At 46.9% G+C, this 21,842-nt stretch overlaps 2 protein-coding genes and 1 long non-coding RNA gene across 4 annotated transcripts in view; 1 reads left to right on the top strand and 2 right to left on the bottom strand.

Annotated features, from left to right (window-relative positions):
• LOC135813761 (uncharacterized) overlaps positions 1–21,842 on the bottom strand; it is a 100,445-nt gene that overhangs the window by 16,204 nt on the left and 62,399 nt on the right. The gene's annotated exons all lie outside the window — the stretch shown is intronic.
• Positions 795–11,961, top strand: LOC135813721 (uncharacterized). The gene is made up of 4 exons (XM_065326742.1): positions 795–1,111; positions 4,246–6,779; positions 7,102–7,514; positions 10,568–11,961. The coding sequence occupies exons 1-4, from the start codon at positions 898–900 to the stop codon at positions 10,575–10,577; spliced, it is 3,171 nt and encodes a 1,056-aa protein (XP_065182814.1). The 5' UTR covers positions 795–897; the 3' UTR covers positions 10,578–11,961.
• On the bottom strand, positions 14,122–18,952 carry LOC135813732 (uncharacterized). The gene is made up of 3 exons (XR_010553119.1): positions 18,287–18,952; positions 15,539–15,660; positions 14,122–14,936 (listed from the first exon to the last, which is right to left on the bottom strand). It is a non-coding gene; the product is annotated as an uncharacterized LOC135813732 (long non-coding RNA).

The following is a 21,842-nucleotide window of genomic DNA, read 5'->3' on the forward strand; positions in this document are numbered from 1 at the left end:
GCTCTGGCGAGCTCCCATATTTGGCGATTTTTCGTGATTTCATTGTACACAGTGCAGTGCTGCGAACTTTGAAATTTGAAAAAGGGTCCAAAAAGGGTGCCTGAACTGGGGTTCGAACCGCAGAATGCACTGTTGCAGGCGGGGTCAACGGCCTGGATTTTGATGGTTTTCCCAATTCAGTGCTTTTGGGGCAAAACCTGGCCGAAATCCTATTCTTGCTATGGCTTGCTTTTTGGACAAAAAAACTTCAGAAACATAATTGGAAGAGGATTCCATATGGGATTACAGAAAAAAATTCTAAAAAAACTCAACGTTTGACCCATTTATGGCCAAAAGCTAGAAGTTCATTTTTTTTGAATGGACTGTAGGATCGAAATTTTTCAAGATTTCAATTGATCGTAACTCAGTCATTTCTGGGTTATTTTCAAACACTAAGATATGTAGGTCAAAAAGAAAACTCCCAGCTGTCCATTGAAACAATCGCTGAAGCGCTCTGATGTGCAGTTCTGGGAATGTGTGTGTATGTGCGCGCGCACGTGAGTGCGTGAGTGTGTGTGTGCGTGTGAGTGTGTGCGTGTGTGTGTGTGTGTCCATTGTTCTTATCACCTGACGATGGCCAAGTGGCGAAACGTTGTAAAATAGCGGAACTTGTTCTGATGTGAAGCGCTATTGGAATGGGTGTGTCCACTCAAATTCCTTTCCATGTATTATCGGTGTTGTGCAATTCCATTTTTATTTGTCTCTTGACATGCAGTTGTGTGCATTTGTGTGTTCATGTGTCATCTGAGCCTTCTGTATTTTGCTGCTTTTGCAACAGACAATCCGTTTGACCTGGAAAGGTTTGTGTGTGACATTCAACCATGGTTGAACAAAGTTGACGCAGATCTACTGCGACGGATGGTGATCAAGAAACATCTCATAACTGACAGCGCATCAATAGAGGGACTGAAGAGAATTCTGTCCCGGGATGGACCATCTGATCATAATGAGAAGCTCATCCAGTTGCTCAAAGCTGGTGGCCTAAACACGTATCGTGATCTCTGTGTTGTCATTGAGGATCTTGGGTATGTGGACAAGAGCAAGGAAATGCTCTCCATTTTGGCCCACACAGGTATGTTGTTGCTATATGTTTACTGCAATGTGTTCAACTTTGGTGGTGTTTAATGGACAGCTGAGAGTTTTCTCTTCGACGTACATACTATGTTAGTTTTTGGAAATAACCCAGGAATGACTGAGTTCCGATCGATTGAAATTTTGAAAACTTTCAATCCCAGGGGATCGAAAGTTGTACAGTCCGTACACAAAGGGTTGAATGGGGCCCCGCGTGAGATCTCTTTGGCCTGACTTTGACCCCGCTTCTATCTGATCCCGTGGCCAGTAGTCCCTTGTCGATGCTATTTTAGGTAGCTGAGGTCATTGCCTTTCCATTGATGCCACATATGCCATGCTTGAACAAAAAAGGTGGAGTCGCGGTTCACTACAGTACACTGTACTACACTACATTGCACTACACTACACTACACTGCACTGCACTACACTACACTACACTACACTACACTACACTACACTGCACTACACTACACTACACTACACTACACTACACTACACTACACTACACTACACTACACTACACTACACTACACTACACTACACTACACTACACTACACTACACTACACTACACTACACTACACTACACTACACTACACTACACTACACTACACTACACTACACTACACTACACTACACTACACTACACTACACTGCACTGCACTGCACTACACTACACTACACTACACTGCACCACACTACACTACACTACACTACACTACACTACACTACACTACACTACACTACACTACACTACACTACACTACACTACACTACACTGCACTACACTACACTACACTACACTACACTGCACTACACTGCACTGCACTTCACTACACTACACTACACTACACTACACTACACTACACTACACTACACTGCACTGGTACGGCGACTGATCTACATGTACACTACGGGATCGTGTTTGCTTGGACATGATGGTTGAGCGGTGTTTTGCAGTCTCCTCGGACTAAGACCGTTCTACTAAGCATTCGGAAAACGACAGGTTCTTCGTCCAAGTTCATATACGAATGAAGAGCCGCTTTCAGTGAAATGTTCTGTGAAAATTCCTATCTACCCAGGACCGGCACCACTGGTATGGCTGATGCGGCCATAGCCAGACCAGTTTCCACCGATTCCAACGCTCATAGAATACTCGGTGTGCAATTGACTATCTGGGAGTACTAATGCTAGGCTATACTCATGCACTCCTCTTTATGCTCCCATCCCTCCTAAGATGTTGTTCTTGTCCAGTGATGACTACTGTGCTAGCTGCATATCTGTTGCTAGAGGCTGAGTGTGTTGCTGAAACAAACAGATATACATGATGTACATGTATTGGAAAGCAATATAGAGATATGCTCCCAAGACATTGAAAACTGGGCATGCACGGGGAAAACATCGGCCTTCTAGCTGACCTGGCGTCAGACCACCCCTCAAGAGCAGCCTCCATGGCTGATACTAGTACTTATAATATAGCACATCCATCCATATTTGAAGTACGCGAGCTCAATTGGGAATGTGGAACGAAAGGAGTGTCTGAGCTTGCTTGTACTAACACCATTGAACATAGTGACAATAAAACTACCATTACTTGTATTGTTGTAAGCTTGTTTGCCAGAATACTACAAGTTGTAAAATTGTGTATTTAGGCTGTACACAGGCGCGTGCACCGGGTCAAAGAAAGTGGTTTCCAAAACAATTGGACCGCCATTTTGCAATAAGCTACCTGCAGATTCAGCAGTATTACACACTGAAAGAAAGTTTTAAAAGTTATGGCTGCCAGTCCCACCGAGCCCTCAAAACAAATGTGGTACAAAGGCATTTTCCTGACACAGGATAAATAAATAGGCTAGCCGACGTTATACAAGTAGTTCGAAGTAGTGAAGGAAGATTCAGACACTCTTGCTAGTAAGTGAGTCAAAGAAGCAGGTCAATCCATGTCACTGTCTGACTCATTGTAACTGTCAGCCGCCACCTCTTCATCCATCAAGCCAGGGGCAACAATCGCTCTTGGCCTCAGTGCCAGGAACCGTTTGATAATAGAAATTTCACGTCGTTCCGGGTGCGATGCTGCAGGGTTTTTTTCCCCAGAGAGCGGACAAAGTCTTCTGCTGAAAAGTCATTGCCTTTGTCCTCAAAACCACAAACCTGAACAGTCATAATTATTTTACTAACAAAATAGACAGCCGCTCGTATTCGAGTCCAAGACAAAAGCACGCACTTCAAAACCAAGATGAAAGCACTTGTTTCCACTTTGGACATATGCGACATGCCTTCTGTCCGCGCTTTGTCTTTGATGTCCTTGCACAAGCACAGTACACTGTACAGCGTAGTCGAGTCCAGCAAAAAATTATTTGCATCGCGCGTGAGTGGACATGTCACTAGCGCTGGTACCGTAGTGGCTATACCTGAATGCAACATGACCGTATAGCCAGTCACGTAGATGACTGTAATGTGCAGGTGCATGCATGATACTTGATAGTACTTATTGCACCATGTAAATCTACCAGTGCATGCAGTGGCCTTCACGTGTACATGTACGTGTAGATCTACCAGTGCATGCAGTGACCTTCACGTGTACATGTACGTGTACGTGTAGATCTACCAGTGCATGCAGTGACCTTCACGTGTACATGTACGTGTAGATCTACCAGTGCATGCAGTGACCTTCACGTGTACATGTACGTGTAGATCTACCAGTGCATGCAGTGGCCTTCACGTGTACATGTACGTGTAGATCTACCAGTGCATGCAGTGGCCTTCACGTGTACATGTACGTGTAGATCTACCCACCCGTGGGATTGGAAGCTCCGTACACTACTACTGCACATTTTCTTGTACACTGTACTCAGCAGTAGCGGTGGTGGGCACGTGCGCTACACGTTCCCTGCCTTTCACACGAAAAGTGCATCTACGCACACTGTGACAGTGCACGCGCACCGCATGTTGCGCATGAAGCAAAAAACTAATATTGCTGGCCGCAAAAAGGTGGTTTCCGGGCTCCAAGAAAACCACACGGTGCACGTGCCTGGTACATCCTCTTTGAAATAGAGTGTCAAATATAGTAATAGATCTATGCTTGTGCAGACTCTACATTCACTTTAATTCTGTTCTCTACTTTTTGTCTTTATAGATGCTACCATGACAACGGCTGGACAACAGAAAACGCAACAATCAGTCCACACAGAGGGAGGTAGTGAGACTGATCAACAACTGTCCTCCAGCAGACATACAGCAACACCCAAACAAGCAACATCAGCTTTAGCAACAACCAGTGCAACTAGTATGGGTACAACAAGGAGTACTAGACTAACTACAGCTCAGGTTTCAAAAACATCATCACATTCAAGCAACTCATCTCTACCAGACCTGGACGAACACTTCACTGGCAGGGATCACATTGTTACAGAGATCAGTCACAGCATTCTCACAACAAAGTCCAAGTCATCATCTACACGAGTGAAGAGTCTTGTGGCACCAGCCGGTTTTGGGAAGACGTCCGTAGCCATTGCTGTGGGACATGTATGTCGCAATGCTGGTTGTCGTGTGGAGTTCTTTGACTTACGCGGTGTAGCTGGTGTTGACGCTGTCCAGGCAATGATTCAAAACCGACTCGAAACAAACCCGGTTTCATCTGAAACTACAGGCAAGACAACAAAATCAACTGATGCCATGGATGATGATGGTAGCACACACCACATGCTAGTTATTCTGGACAATGCCGAGGATGCCATCCAGGCCAATGCGGATCAGGATTTCCAACTACAAGATGTCATCCAACGACTACTTCGACTACAACACAACGTTCATGTCCTACTGACAAGTCGTGTTTACTTTGACCTACACGCTGCCCAGTTTAAACTACAACAACACCGTCTTGATGGTCTGACAAAGGTTTGTGCTGTTGGTCTTCTCCATGGTCTATGTGTTGAAGGTAGTGTGAGCATTGAAGATGCACAGAGGTTAGTGGATCATTGTGGAAATGTTCCACTTGCTGTACGCATTACAGCTGGCCTTCTACAAGGTTGTCGATTGACTACCAAGAGGCTGCTGTCGTTGTTCAAGAAGATTGGTCTTGATGTGTTCAACGATGATGGTCTGAAACCGAACCATCGAATTCTGCAGCTGTTGAAAATAGCATACAACACACTACGTCAGGATCACAAAGAATCATTCCATGCTCTATCTCAACTGCGCTCCTCGTTCTCATCTAAGTGTGCTTGTGTGATGGTGGATTGTGTAGGTGATGATGTTGATGTGGTTCATCTTCTACGTTTTGATCCTTTGATCAAGATTTGTTTCCTGGATTACAATTCGTATTTGGATCGCTACTCTTTGCAGCCATTCATCGCCGAGTTTGGCCGTTACCAATGCCTTGAAGACAAGCAACGCATGTACCAACAGCGAATGTGCAAACATTTCCTTGGCTTTGTAAAGAATGTTGATCATCGTAGAGGTTGTGGTGCAGAGAAAACAATGTATTGGGGTCACCAACTGCTTCAGGAATTTGTGAACATCGAGAATGCGTTGTCAGTTGTTGATCTGCTGTCTGATGATGAACTTCTTCCTTTCTCTAGATTAGCAACGTGTATTGGTTTGTTTGCAGCTTTGTTTGGGAATTCAACAGTTGCTGCAGCGTTTGTTGAAAGGTTTCAAAGATTGGACAATGCACCGCTCTCCGTTCAAGTTGACGGTCTTTGTGCCTCGGTCCTGTGTAGGATTACCAGTGCCTGCGAAGCAGCGGGTTCTGACACCAATTTTGACGATTTGGAGCTCAAAGCCCAAAAACTTCTTCAGAAATGCAAAAAGGAACCGACAGGAGAGCAATCACAGCTGCAGCTGATTTTGATCCAACTTTCATTGGAATCATGCAGAACAAACATATCTCTGACCATGGGCAGCATGGAAGGACAAGCTGAGCTCAGCCAGGAAACACTATCCCGTCTTCAGGTGGTGTACCAGCGTGTTACAACAACACTGGGAATTGGTCTTGCAACAGGTGTCACTGAATATGCCCTGAAACTCATTCAACTGTGTTGTTCCACTCTGCTAAACAAGGATATACCCAATGTACAGGTGGTAGAAGACCTTGCTGAGAAAGTGATGTCATCATACTTCCTATCACAGGATGGTGCAGTCCCTTCATGTGCTACAGTGTACTACGTTCTGCAAGAATGCATTGTTGTGATCCTGGGCAAGGTCATGTCAAGTTCCTGTAGCAGTGAGTGGATTATTTCACCATCATTGATTACAACACTGGGTATACCACTGTGCGAGTGGAAACATGTACCAACTGCTATCAGGCGCGAGGTCAATGTCAATGACGACTATACCACTGTGTCTACTTTACAGATACAACACTACCTGTACTCCATGGATAATGACACAGTAACCACACTAATGGAAATGTACTTCAGTGATACGTACAACACCAAGTACATATCCTTGGTAGTTAATGGAAGGGCACACACAACTCCAACGGGTCTCACTCTACCAGCACAGCATCCCTACAACATTGTGATGGACTATGTCAGGAGATGGTGTCATGGCTCAAATCCAGCAGATCACACAACAGCACTGATTAACAACTGTAGCCAGAACAAGGTACCTGATCTGGAAGTGATGCAGTCTTGTATTCTGACGGCTAGAGATCTGCTTGATTATGAGGTAAGCTGGTAGTTTCAGCGTTATCCTTACCCTAGTTTTCATGCACACTCCACACTCCATTCTGAAAGAACCCAGTGTATTGCAAACCAGTGTACTCAGTAATGATCTACTGTATAGTGTCTGTCTCACTGAACCTCATTACTTGCTGAACACACAGGGGGAGAATGTGAAAACTTGTAACTATGGATATGGAGCGCTCTGCTTTTTGCTATGTCAGTGTGGTTTGTATTTAGGTTGACTGGTGTTGTCTGTTTTGATTGTACTGGCTTCAGTGACATTCTTTCAACACCATTTCTGTTCTTTGTTGTGTGTTTTGTTGTAGAATACTATCTTAGCACCTGACGACTTGTCCAAACTCTTTCCAGCATTGAATTCTTTGGTTAAGGATCTCAGTTCTTGCCTGCCAAGCAATTGTGCGACCGGTCTCTCAGTGTCTGGAATTGTGTACTTACCACCAGAAGCTGGAGCCAATGCTCTACTATGCATATCGGTCCTTGCTGCCCTACATCATCAATCCAAGAGAGGCCAAGTGAGCATTGATCATCACATTGCACTGCGGGAATGGTGTCAATGTGCAGCAGCATGTTTTGTCTGCTATGACCTTGACAACATCACAGCATGTCCTCGTTGTGGCATGGCCTACCTGTGTGGCAAACATCGTCAAACTGATGAACACCTAAGTGAACACAACCAACACTGTGCTATGCTGGCAGCACTCAGACATCGCATACTGCAGTAAGTTAGAGTGTTAACATCAACTCACATGACAGATTGTGAGTGCTGTGCAATGAACTGGTTTGTTAGTACCTTGTTATCATGAGAAAATTACTGCTGAGTCTGTGTTAACGTGTGTGTGGGCGGGGGAGAGGATGTGTGTGGGCGCGCATGTGTGCGTGTGCGTGCGTGCGCGCGCGCGCGTGTGTGTGTGTGTGTGTGTGTGTTGGGGGAGGCTAGTGTGTGTGTGTGGGGGGGGGGGGGGTGGGGAGGGGGGGGGGGACGCGCGTGCGTGCGCGCGCGCGCGCGTGTGTGTGTATGTGTGTGTGTGTGTTGGGGGAGGCTGGTGTGTGTGGGGGGGGGGGGGGGAGGGGGGGGGCGAATCAAACCTCTGATCATCCGTAATATCATCATCCCGTATTTTTGAACCGCGTTCATATTATGGCCGCTCGTGTGAGTGGGTGTGAGTGAGTGTGTGTGTGTATGTGTGTGTGTGTGTGTGTGTGTGTGTTGCGTGTGTGAGCTGCTGCTTGGCTCCCTCTTGCCGGTCTGTCCTGCCTGTGGCCCTCGGAAGAGGTGCCGTGACGGCGTGGGAGCGGATGTTCGATACCTCAAACTGGGTGATGAGGCATGGTTTGACCTGGCACAGGAGCGCAGTGAATGGGAAGGAGCGTACTCAAACGTTACTTCATCCGGACCACGCCCACTACCACCAACATCATGTGCAGTTTGTGGCCGGTCACGGTCAAAGAGTGGTATGGACCGACACATGGGCAAAGAGGAGCGCAGCAAGCCGATCGCAGATCAGATTGGGAGCAGGACATGCCCGGCGTGTAAGAGATGGTTCAGGAGCGTCGGAGGCCTCGCTATCCATAAGTGTTGACCCGACGACGATCGCTCCACGTGCCCAGTGGCGGGCCATTCATTTTCTGCGCCCAACTCGGTTTCGGCAGTACCGGTGCCGGCAAAAACTCACCTATCACTGCCCTGCCGTCAGGCTCATTGCAGCGCATGTGGCAGGTGCTGCCGATCAAAGAGGGGTTTCCAACTCCACAGCTGCGCAAAGTATAACAGAACTCTCGTTGGCCGCTAGCCTGCAGAGCGTGCTGCGTACCGTATTCAACCAACCTACCCCATGTCTGTCGGCCCCCGTAAGAGAGGACATGTGACCGTCTTACGACAATGTTCAAGACAGGACAGGTGCGTGTGCGTGCGTGAGTGTGTGTGTGTGTGTGTGCACGTGTGTATGGGGGGGGGTGTGCTGGACTTGTACTAGTAGTGCTTTCAGTATTACGAGTGAACTACCGCAGAGTCCATGGCAGGACCAACAGTAGAGGGAGGGGAGGGGGGGGGGGGGTACTCGCACAAGACCTTTGATTTTCAGTAGGATCCCACACAGTATATTCCTACTGTTGTGACAATGCCATGACAGGACAGGTGTGAGTCTGCCAGTGAGTTGATGTGTTGGAGCACACGTGTGCGCACACGCACTGTTGTGTGTGTGTGGGGGGGGGGGGGGGTTGTTTGTATGGGCACTTGTGTTGGTGATATCATTTGTGGGGCGAATGCGCACTTGCTCACCTCCCAGCCTATCTCCCTGGCCAGTTGGGGAGCTGGTCGTATTCACTCAACATACCCTGCTGCCACTCAGATTGGTCTTGCACAGTGTAAACCTGTGACTAGTCAACCGTGTTGATTTGTCACAGGTCAACCCTAATTGTATTGTGCTATCATTACTGCTGCTACACGCTGAGCATGACGGCCGAGCAATGAACCAGTTCAGCAGCAAGCTTGCAGTCGCCAGTGCTCCCAGTATCACCGATGGTTTCGGGGGGGGGGGGGGGGGGGGGTGTGTGTGTGTGTGTATGTGTGTGTGTGTGTGTGTGTGTGTGTGTGTGTGTGTGTGTGTGTGTGTGTGTGTGTGTGTGTGTGTGTGTGTGTGTGTGTGTGTGTGTGTGTGTGTGTGTGTGTGTGTGCGGGTGGCATTGCAGTTCACCGCTGTACCCAGTCCAGTTCTGCCTCTAATGATGCTGATGCCGGGAGCTCTGTACCTGTATGTTCATGTATCCGGAAACCATGCTGTACGGCGGCATACTATGCCATTTTTGAACTTTGCTGCAAATCGATCCAGGGCTTTTTTTCTCCACAACCGTGTGACCAGTCCACCAAGCGCCCAACTGCCGATGAAAGAGGCACGTTCCAACTACAATGCCGAAATTGCCAGAAGTGATTTAAAAGGCGAAGCCACTTATCCCGTCACAAACACCCACGCCTCTTCTCGTCTTCGTCTCGTGCAATGAGAAACTCGTGAACTGCATGGTTGTGTATACCAGGATTAGCGACCCGGAGTGTGTGTGTGTGTTTGTGTCTGTGTTTGTGTGTGTGTGTGCGTTTGTGCGTGCGTGCGTGCATGCATGTGTGTGTGTGTGTGTGTGTGTGTGTGTGTGTGCCTGCTTCTTTGCATACTTGCGAGATTGTGGGTTGTGTGTATGTGTGTGTGACGAGAAAGAGGGAAGGGGGGGGGGGCATAAGTGGAAAAAATAGAAAAATTGTAATTATGGAATCGCATAACTTGTGCCCGCAATTTCCGTATCACAATTTTTTCCTTGGCTCACCATCTGCATTCTTAACATAAAAATAGTGGAATATATCGGGAAAAATTCCCTTGCAGGGAATGTCGTCTCAAGTTCTGTAGTATGTGTGCAACGTATACTGTTAGACGGTCACCTGTTTGACAGCTTGATGTTATCCAGAATGTGTACATAAGTTGCCTGTAGATACCAGGCATGATATATTTTATTTATTTATTTATTTTATTCCAAGCAATACATGGCTGGGTTAGACAATGACCACTTTGCATGATGTCATTATGAGTCATGATTATTAAACAATGACCTCATTCCTTAGCACCAATGCATGCAATCCATACGACCGATTCTACGCCCAGGGCTTCAAGTAAATGGGTGTGTCTGCCTGCGTGTGTGTGTTTTGGTATTTGTGCGTGCTTGCGTGCGTGTGTGTGCGGTGGTGTGTGTGCATGTGTATGTGCAGTCTCGCCGTTGTACATTCTACAGGGCTAGCTGAGCTTCTGAGGATCTCTACTGGATAGTGTTTAGCAGTTGAGATTGGTGAAAGTGACCAGCACTGGACAGGGATCATTTCAAGCAGCTACTGCAGTAAGAGATACTCCAACAGCACACTACCTGTCATTGATCACAACACTGTGACATCACTTGTATAGACATGATGTATACAGATTGTCTATGACACACACAGTGTTGTGTTACTATGTAGATATAATGATTAACTGAACTACATGTACTGTCTAGTCCAGTCTACTACAGTATCAATTTTACTGAAAGTTAACGCATGCGGTGTATGCTGCATTGCAAAACAGAGTCTCTTTCGCACTCGCTCTGATCCGAAGTCCACTGTCCTTAGTATCCGTTCTTGTTATGTCTGCACTGACAGTGGATTTCTTTCTCAACCCACACACTCACCCACCCACCCATCCATTCCACTTTTGTGATCATGACCGTTATTTGTTCATATTGAAGAAAGTTGAGAGTTGACTTTTCACACAGTCATGTATGTATGTACCAGTACCTGCCTACACATGTGTTCATGCATAACTACCAGATGTTGATATGATGAATGCTTGCTAACACTGTGCAGCTCCCCAAGCTGAACTGAACCAAGGCATGTGCCTACACTCTAGTAGCATGCATCCATCTGCATTGTGCACATGCGTACAATTATATTATCCTCTGGCTTGCAGTGTCCCTCGTTCTCTGGCTCTTGCGCAGATGCTGCCATTTTTAGTCCCCGGCCCCACCTCCCGGCAATATTTGTAACGCTGTCACACTCGTATCGGAGCCCCAGCCAACCATTTTGACTTTTGTCGGCTATTTGTTACCCATACTGGAAATCAGGAATATAATGAATACTGTAATGTCGCGTATAATAGCAGGTGCGTACGGCCGTATAAGCCGGGGTTCAAACCATGCTTCTATTCAAGTTATGCTTACATTCGAAACATGCTTCTATGTCAACATCTTCAGTTTACACTGTGCAGTGCACATTGTCACGCACCTGTATGTAGTGTGCAAGTACATGATACATGCATGCTTTTATTCAAATCATGCTTCTGTGTCATGGAACGCTTCGTAAAATCGGCTTCTGTTCGAGTCATGCTTTTATACGCCGCGACACTACAGTATGAACAGCTCGCATATTGCTCAGAATTAAGCTCTACGCATCGGTGAGTGAAAAGGTTCCATTTGCCAAAAATGTTGTATGCAAAAAATTCCGTACATTTCCACCTAAAACTTACTCACATGCAAAATATTCAGGAGCAAACTGCTACCCTACTACCCGCTCTTATTACGTGTAACACCCGTACCCTACTACCCGAAGACTCTCCTATTTAAAATGATTCAAGTTTTGCGCCTCCTAGGCATACAAAATATTCCCGATTCACTCATACAGTGTTATTGTCTCAGTTGATGTGTGCTCATTCATTTTGGCTTTTAACCAGGGAGTCGTAAAATACCGGTAATTTTGGACTCCCTGTTTGTAACATATAAAATAATTTTGAAAGGGCAGTCGTCTGTAGCCAGCCTATTGCATGCAAACCTACCCAGTCTGATACTTTCTGTCACCATCCGAGTCATTAGCAGACGGTCTGTCTGGTCACCCTACCGACAATAGGCCAACATTATAATTAGGGCTCAAACGGTCACGGTTTTACCCCCAACGGTTAACTGCTAAGCTAACGGTCGGCTTAACGGTTATAACATATAAGCCACGGCAATCCTGCGGACTCTTTTTTAACCGTATATTTGACTATACTTCTTCAAAAAATGTACCCTATTCAGTACAACGCACACATGATTGTATATTCTCTTGCATGCTCATTCATACATACTCTCACACGAAGAGACCAGATATGACCGAGTTGACAGCCCAGAAATTGCGTACGCGTGCGACAGCCTGCATACTTTGCAACGACCTGATACTTGAAAAATTGACTGAAAAGTTACTGCGTATTAACCGTTATCTTTATCGGTTAACCGTTAATTCTTCGTAACCGGTCTGCAACCGGTTAATCGGACTAACCGTTTGAGCCCTAATTATAATAAACATATATGGAATCCAACCACGTGAATCAAGTAGAGTGCTTTGCTGCTCAAAGAAATCCGATCATGCAAGTCACGTACGTCCCAGCCTCCCAGGCATTGTGCAGCCCTAGACCTGCGAACACTGGGATGTTCACTGGTGAACGGCGCAAAGACTTTTAAAAGTGACTCCCTGTACTTCAGTGAGCAGTACATGTCCTAGTAGTAGTACTGTACATGCCAGTACAGGGTGCTATGCAGCGCCAGACCAGACCTGTGTGAACCCTGCACTGCAGGTTGTGCAGCGCCAGACCAGACCTGTGTGAACACTGTGCTGCGCACAGGTGCAGGGCATTGGCTTGAATCACGCAACCGAATTATTATTTCATCGAGCAGTAGCTAGCATTGTACATCCACTTCACCTGGCCGAATAAACCCTTGGCACAGGTCACTGAGGTCAGGTAAACACGGGTCGGTTCAGGTCGCGTCGGTGCACAGCAGGTAACCATGGCAACTGTGGCTGCGCAATGGTACAAGAAAAACTAGAGCAGCAAGACTCGACTAGGACAAGCTGAGAACCAAGACCATTCACAGCAAGACTAGGATAAACTGAGAACAAAGACCATTCACAGCGAAAAAAAGCTCTAACTCCGTTCCCTCCTCCATTCACTTTGTTGACTCTGATAACTTTTTATCGTGCATACTTTTCCCCGTAAGGCCACCCTTTGTTAATTCATTGTTTAACGTCCTTTTTTTCGCGAAAAGGTACGCGGGAGGGCGGAAAAAAACAAAAGCCCATTCCAAAAACTGGAAACCCCAATCAAACATTTTGACCAGTAAAGCATGTGATACATGTATATACAATATTTCTGGGTCTAACGGCACTTGGAGGCATAGAACAACACTCTTTGATGGTACATTGGGGCACATGCCTGATGAATCCAACAAAACGGGTACATAGCATGGAGTTAGCATGTCTTGAATTCATTACATCTGGATTTTTACACACCGTACGATATTTAAAAGCCAAAAAAAAAACACAAGACAAAGGCATGCCCGGGAGGCAAGGTTATAAGTTTAAGGTCATGATTGGCACACTGTGAAACTACACAATCGTGTATTTACAACTTCGCATATTATTGGTACTACTACTTTCTTGTTTTTTTTTCGGTCGGAGGCAAAAAGGTACGCGGGCGCGGACGTTAAACAACGAAAAAAGAAAGGGTGGCCTAATCCCCAGTTATCTACCCCCCCCCCCCCTGCGTATTTTCTGTATTTTTTGTTTTTGTGGAGCGCTTGGGTTGCAATGAAGTCGAGACCCTATGGTCGGTCAAGCTGCCCCTGCCTCTCCCCCACTCCTGCCATTCCATATGTCTCATCGCTGCCTTGCTGCTTTGTGCCGTCCAATGGTGTGGTTTTTTGTAAAAAAAAAAAAAAAAAAAAAAAAAAAAAAAAAAAAAAAAAAAACAGCTGAGAACCAAGACCATTCACAGCAAGGATAGGACAAGCTGAAAACAAAGACCATTCAGCTGCAATGCATAACAACTGTATCAAGCATCAAGCACAACAACACTGTGCTTACTGACTTGTTGTAAGAGTTTGTGTGTGAACGCTGTTCAACACGGTAGTTTCATCTGCTGCTCACAAACATACTGATTCACAGGATACTTGAAAAATAGGAGAAAATGACGGTAAGTTTAGGACGGATGGATGAGTGAAAGCCTGCATTCAGCTCGCTCTGCTGCGAGAATGGGGAAAAGTGATGAAAACAATAAAAACCAGCGTAGCGGCAGGTCACGGTATTTACTCATGTAGAGCATACAGACCCGATGCTGCCACACTATAATCAGTGTGACATCCGCGCTTCCACGTACAGTATGTATTAACACATAAACACGTTCACACACACACACACACACACGCACACACACACACACACACACACAGCACACCTACATACAGATATGCAATGATCAAGTACAGGACACGAAAAACAAACATTCTCGTAAACTGGGAGCATAACGGGTGAAAACCGAACAACATCAAGCAAGCAAGCAAGGAAGTACTAATACAACATACCTATTTATAATATATCCACTTGCAAGGACCCTTGTACAATATACCGTGACCAGTGTTCTTGATGGCAATCTATCTGCTACTTTGCTGTACAGAAGATGCGGACGGGCCGCTCTGAGTATTGTTTTGATTACTGTGACATCTTTGTGCCAACGAGACTGACGGCGGCAGCAAGCCTGGTCTTGCTCAATTGCTAGCCTTGTTAATGCTTCAGCTACTGCTTCTCAAACCGATCAGGCTCTTCCTTTCCCTAGAGAGAGACACACACAAACACGCACAACCACGCACATACATCCACACACAAACACACACACACACATGCGCGCGCACGTGCCCGCCAACACACGCACTCATACAGACAGCACGCACAGTTGTGCTTATTAGACACTGAAAAGAGTCGAGAATGGACATGTCAGAAACACAATGAGTATCGGTAAACACTAGCTTCTAAAGTGATATGCATAATACCGCTTCTGCAATGCTATGGGCACCGAGTGATATTCTGCTTCCCATCGTGTGACGGGTATGTTGCGAAAACTGATGCACAATGCACGGAACATTGCAGCAAAATTCCTGCATTACACACACAGTCCCAAACTGCAGCCCAGAACTCTCGAGTCACGAGCACCTACCAGTTCAGAAAGTGATGTGCGTCGCTCGTCACATATGAAGGAAGAAGTTGGGCTTGGCTCAACTCCTCAAGAAGCGGCCTGCCGCGTGGCTGTACTATCCATTGATGCAAAATATTTAGCAAAACCGTCCATTATGATGCTATCAGCTTCCAGCCAATTGACATGCACAGCGTAAATTTGCTGCCATGATTAGATAACAATCAAATTGACAGGGGTTTACCTTGCGACTCGCCTCCTTGTCCACATTCCTCTTTGAGTCTTTGAAGGTACAATTATAGTCCTTGTTGGATGCTTTTGGCACATGGGCATGGCCCACAAATCCACGATCACCCTATTTCAGCGCTTGTACATTGAGCAAAGCAAAGCAAAGCACACATCCAAACATCAGAATTGAATGTAGCATTATGCTGCATTACACAATGATGTTATGTTTTCTCACAAAGAACAAGAGAGAGACGGGGGGGGGGGGGGGGGGGGGGCTTCCTCACAAGTTGAAATCTATCATTAGACACCCTTAGCAAAAAACGTTATGTTGTAACGGTATTATCGTAAGGGGGAAAATACCGTGATTTGGGTTCGACCTTTAGCAAGATGCACGCTATTTTTAGTACGCTGTTGCCACGAGAATAGCTTTGATTTCGCGAGGTACAACCATTTTTGTCACCATATACGCGATACAAGGTGAAATGCGTACGGACTATGCAATATTTGGCTAAAACACGTACCGTTGGTCACAACGATAAATCAGCCCCCATAACGTTTATACGCTGCAGCTTCAACGCTATTTGGGTGATCAAGGTACAAGTACCGTAAAAAATAGCGTTACCGTTGTTTGCTAAGGGTGTCTATTATCAGTGTTCACCGATAGTTAGCTACACTGCTGAATACTAGTATACAGGCATGTACAGTATGACTCAATAAACTCAGATCAACTGAGTCACATACTTGGTGGGCGCTATGCAGCCCTAAACCTGTATACACTGCAAGGGTAACACTGCTACGGCCGCATTATTTTGTGATATTTTCACGAGGTTGAATTTTCACTTCGTTCAGATCATCAGCTTGTACAGCGACTGTCACGGATGTTATCAAGGATGGTTGTTTTCTCCCCAAGACTTGACGAACATGGCCCCAGCCCCCCCCCCCCCCTCCCTCTATTTTCAGAGGAACCACCCCAACCCCCGCAAGTAAATTTTACTGCAGGTGGCTGACCGTGCCAACCTTTCAACGCTCCTGGCACTGTTTCACATGAACGGTAGAAATGTTGGGAGAATAATTCAAATGTTTGGTGATACATGTGTAGGGAAAGTTCTAATCCTTGAAGAAAGGTACACATCTTTAGGCCCTTGCCCACCCTCCTAACTTTCTCCTGAACTCTCTACCTTTCTCATATTCTCCTTCCGTCTTCGTGAACATACCCGACACAACTAGACGTAAACGTTCCGTGCTTATTTAGTCAGTCACACCACTCACTGCAAGAATCAACCGTACACGCTGCCCCTTTCCGTACTGGACCAGGTCGTTGGTGATAACAAGTCTTGCAGCTGGGCATTAGCCACCTGTCCTTGTTTCCACCATCATCACTCATTGCTGGAACGGTTCTGGATACTGAGCGATGATAAACTCGTCAGGCAAGCTGGCTATCATGATGCTGCCAGGATAGGTTGGAGATACTGGCCGTTCCCTTCACCAACACCGTCGTTGCAAGTTCATTGTTGTAAGCCTCTACTCGTAACGAACACTGTTCTGGCCAGTCACGCACACTCACCACTTTCCCGGTATGTTCCAGTGCGCACGGCACAGATGTGATGACTTTGTTGCCAGCCATGTGATCAGTCTGCCATCCATGTCCTCCATCGCCGTTGCTATCATCATCGGTAGGTCAGCCAGTGGCAAACCTACCTCCAGTTGACCAAGGCCATAGCAGAAAGCCTCGGCGTTTACGTTGAACATTCACACACGTCTGGATTTGGTTGAATGGGTTTTCCAAGCTGCCAATCGGTGCTTGGTTTGGCTCACCCCCAGTCAGCCAGTGATCTACTTCGGACTTCGTCGGATCATGACCTGTACTTGCATCCACGATCATCCGAAACTCGCCACCACCAATGGCCGCATCAGCCACTTTCACCGGTTGCTCGTCGAAAATGGGTGAAACCAGGGAGTCGTAAAAGCCCTTTACGACTGACTCCCTGGGTGAAACTGAAGCAAAAGCGAGAAAAGCGAACACAATTGCCATGCCAACCCACCACCAAACGTCTCGTCTTCCATCCAGGACGTAGATCTACTCCAACGCCGCAACGCGTTAAAGGGGAAGTTAAGGTAAAAATTAAAATTTCACCAGTTGTAGTCTTCGGGGTGCTGAGTGGAATGGTCGTGGTCCGAGGAAGCTGAGACGCTAACTTCCTACTTGAATCCCAATCGAACTCGCGCACTTCCACCGAAACTGGGTCACTGCGCCCTACTAGATGGGGATTTGTATGCAAAATGTCACTAAAAGCGCCATTTCGTTCTTATAAAAGCACGGATGACCGCGATTGGCCCATATGTTGTACTCTTTTGGACGCTGAGTCGACTGGTTTTGGTCCGAAAAGGCTGGGATGCAGTGTTCCTCCTTTATTCCCAATCGGACATGGTTGAACAAGCGGTCACGTGCTCCTGGGTGCCCAAATCACCTGGTCACCACGCCAGCAGGCGACAACTTTCACACCAAGGTTCAACTCCAGTGACAGGACTGCACCCAAAAAGGTCAAACAGGCTAGTAAGTTGTACCCTGCAGGCACGGTGACCAGGTGACTGGTGTACGCAGGAGCACGTGACCGCTTGTTCAACCATGTTCGAAAAGGCTTTAGTCCCACTTTAATCCCAATGGATCCAAATAATTAATTGACCCAGAAGTCGTAGTTATTTGTAGACTTCTAACGTCATAATTTTTAAAAGGTCTTGATCTAAACTGTTCTACGAATCTCACCTGGCCACTGACAGTGTACTACTTGGCTGTATTACGGCATTGGTCATAACACGTCTTCTAGCTGTCCAGCAAACGGTCTGGTCTTCCGCCTTCACCTCCTTGCTTCCATCCCATTATTGCACTTCATTCATTTGTTGACCGTTTGGTCGAAAGGTTTTGGTGATTCTCTCGTCAGTCACGCTGGCCTTCATGATCTAAGTACGCCTCGCGCCTGGAGACCTACCGGAGTCGGAATAGTAGCCTACATCAGAGTCGATCGTGTTCGTTGTCCCTGTCACGGGTAGTGTGCAGGGAGTCGCGCGCCATCCACCCTGATGCAGCTAACAGCACGCTGGGAATGCACTAAACTCTCCCAGAGTTTGGATCGCGGACTTTCACTCATCGACGGTCTCCAGTTCCAGCCGCTGACTAAGCTAAGCAACCAGTGCCGCAGTGTGCCGTTCTGCATACAGATCTCTGCTGAGTATTACTGCACTGGAATGATGTCGAGTATCCACAAAATTTAATATCACTCATTATTGTCATCAGGATTCGTTTGAAAAGATACAGCAATTATTGGTATCTGCCATTGCATTCCCTGCCCACTGCATGTCAGGCGGTTGGTTACGGTTCAGTCCAGTACAGGATTTTCACCGACACGACTCCCAGTCCACCACTGCACCAGGAAAATGAGCAGGTGCAAAGTAACAGTTACTATAGTCCGTGAGCCAAAACTCAAAATCACAAGTGCCGTTGCACTCTCGGATGGACAAATCGCCGCTTACAGTGTTGGTCAAGGACATCACAAAGAATACGTTTTCGCTTGTTGGACGTTCCAGAACCGATCCAGAGACCTTCGCGAGGGCTTCTTTTCTCGACCAAATTCCATCGTGAGAACAAATATTTTTACGCGAGTGGTGATGTGTGCGTCGTATGAGCAAGCGCAAAACACGAGTTCGCGTGGAGTGAGGAAAAATAATTTATTTTTTAGAAGATGACGACGTTGACGACAATATCGACTTGGGATATTGTGATCACTTTATTGAAGTTTATTCCTTTCGTGTACATTGATGTTGTTTTGACAACAATGGAAGAAGAGGAAGACGTTTCTAGTGGCAGCGAGGTGCTGGATGAGGCAGCTGACGGCAACGAAGTGGCAAATGACAGCCCAGCGGAGTAATATTGCTGGAATTTTGTGTCTGTGTCACAGCGCCCAATTTAGTAAAAACGAGAAGCCTGCAGTGAGTAATATCGAGACTACAAGTTGGTGTCGCATCGTCAGCGCTGCTCGAGAGAAGGACGACCATATCTGGGCTTTTCTCTGCCAGCACAAGAGCTCAGGGAGGAGTAAATGGTGTGGCTGGTATCATGGAAAGTGCTACACCAATTGCACCCATGTGATAGCAATTACAAACCTGGAGAAGACCAGTGCCTCTGATTTTGCTTTGTCTATACTTGCTGACAGTGATGTGCATGTAGTAGTGAACCCAGAGCCACATCCTAAGGCCAGTAAGGGGCCACCTACCAGGAGCTTAGTGCTTGATACGAACAACGAATGTCATACCGGTAATTATGAAAGCAGAGCACGGTGTAAACACAACACGGAGAACTGGTCCACCCAGAGTTTCCGGAAGGGAATGTTTTGTTGCAGGCAGCACTGGAGAGGGCAAGACGACAAGTAACGAGGGCGAAACCAGCGCTGCTGGAGGTCCAAGCCAGAGCACCTGGCTGCTTTGCGGGCATCATACTACTGTATACCATTAGCTGTGTATGTGTGGTTGCGCACGTGTTTGTGTGCACATTTCTGGGTGTGCGTGTGTTTGTGTGTGTGCGCGCGCGTGCATGTGTGCGAGCGTGCATGTGTGCGCGTGTATGTGCGCGCGCGCGCGCGTGCATGTGTGTGTGCGAGCGTGCATGTGTGTGCGCGCGCGCGTGCATGTGCGTGCTAGGCGTTTTCCTTTGTTGGTGACACCACCCCAGGCTACTACTGGTGTTGGGGCACGGTGTTGCCACAGCCACTGCGGCCAGTGCGATCCGTGTTTCAGGTCGTTGGTGGGTTTTAGATTCCGCAATTGTCGACAAGGTGTGCGCCGTGTGTGTGTGTGTGTGTGTGAAACCCGACAGCATTGGTGTGATGTTGTCCGAAGAGACATCCATCACTTACATCTTGAAGGACATTGGTTCGACACTGCACAGCAGCAAGGAGAGTGGCGCACAGCATTCAGAATTGCTTCACCACCACAGCCGGCCTCCCGTGATCGGATTCAGTGTAGTATTTGTAACATTTCCTTTTCGAAGAGCGGCCTGCCATGCCACAAGTGTACTCAAGAGCGTCGCAAACCTGTAGCAGACCAGTCTGGCAGCAGCCAATGAACCGTATGTCTTCGCTGGTTTCGCAGTCATGGCAGACTGACATAGTCGGATTCGGCAGCTGGTTCATGTGTGTGTGTGCGCACGCACGCGCGCCTGGGAGACTGCATAGTCGCATTCGGCAGCTGGTTCATGTGTGTGTGCGCGCACACACGCGTGCGCATAAGCGTGTTCGTGCGCGCGTGCCTGGGAGACTGCATAGTCGGATTCGGCAGCTGGTTCATGTGTGTGTGTGTGCGCACGCGCGCGTGTTTGTGTGGATTCGGCAGCTGGTTCATGTGTGTGTGTGTGTGTGTGTGCGAGCGTGCATGCCTGAGAGACTGTATAGTTGGATTCGGCAGCTGGTTCGTGTGTGTGCGCGTGCCTGGGAGACTGCATAGTCGGATTCTTCAGCTGCTTCATGTGTGTGTGGGTGCGCGTGCATGCATGCATGTATGTACAATCATGTATATGTGACATCATCTTATATCGGTAGTTATCTGTGGATTACTATGTTCTGCGGTGGACTGCGACAGCACACGTTATGTGCCAAGATGTGCACCTGGTGATTTGCAACTGTGTTATGTTGAGTTGAAAATGAGCAATGACAGATAGCTTTTGGTGCTGTATGAGTGTGTTAGGAAATCAATACCCAATTCCAACCTCTTGCATTGGCCGTCAGGTTGGATAGGATCAGCGCGTGCATTTACAACAGTGGTGACGTACTTCCTATTGTACTACTGTAATGTCACATTAGCTTCAGTGTTCATATCATTATAATACTGGAGTATTCTACGTATTCACTACTATTCAGTAATCGAGTGGTTATTACTTTTGAAATATACTTCACTCACCAATTCATTGCTCGCTATTATCTACAAGTTCCAGTCCAGTATGATGAAGTCAAGAGGCGATTTATCCAGCCAAGTAGAGGAACTTGGGATACGAAATCCAAGAGGAATCATGAGGGTTTTCTCAGTTCGGCCATTCACGAATGTAATTGTTATTCTTCAACGCAAACTGAGTAATATTTGACCTTGAACAGGATGAAAAGAAGTTCATGCCCGGGGCAGTCGTCATTTGCTCCAGAAGGTTACTCACTACAGTCTACTACGCCTATTGGCCTAGGAAGTGGTGAACAAATATGTCGAGAGATATTTAGGACATTCTTGGAAGCCAGTTCTGAACGATTGCATTGTAACTACAAACAGTAGTGACTTTGCTGCAT

The sequence above is a fragment of the Sycon ciliatum genome, chromosome 1 (genome assembly GCF_964019385.1).
Source record: "Sycon ciliatum chromosome 1, ocSycCili1.1, whole genome shotgun sequence".
Lineage (NCBI taxonomy): Eukaryota > Metazoa > Porifera > Calcarea > Leucosolenida > Sycettidae > Sycon > Sycon ciliatum.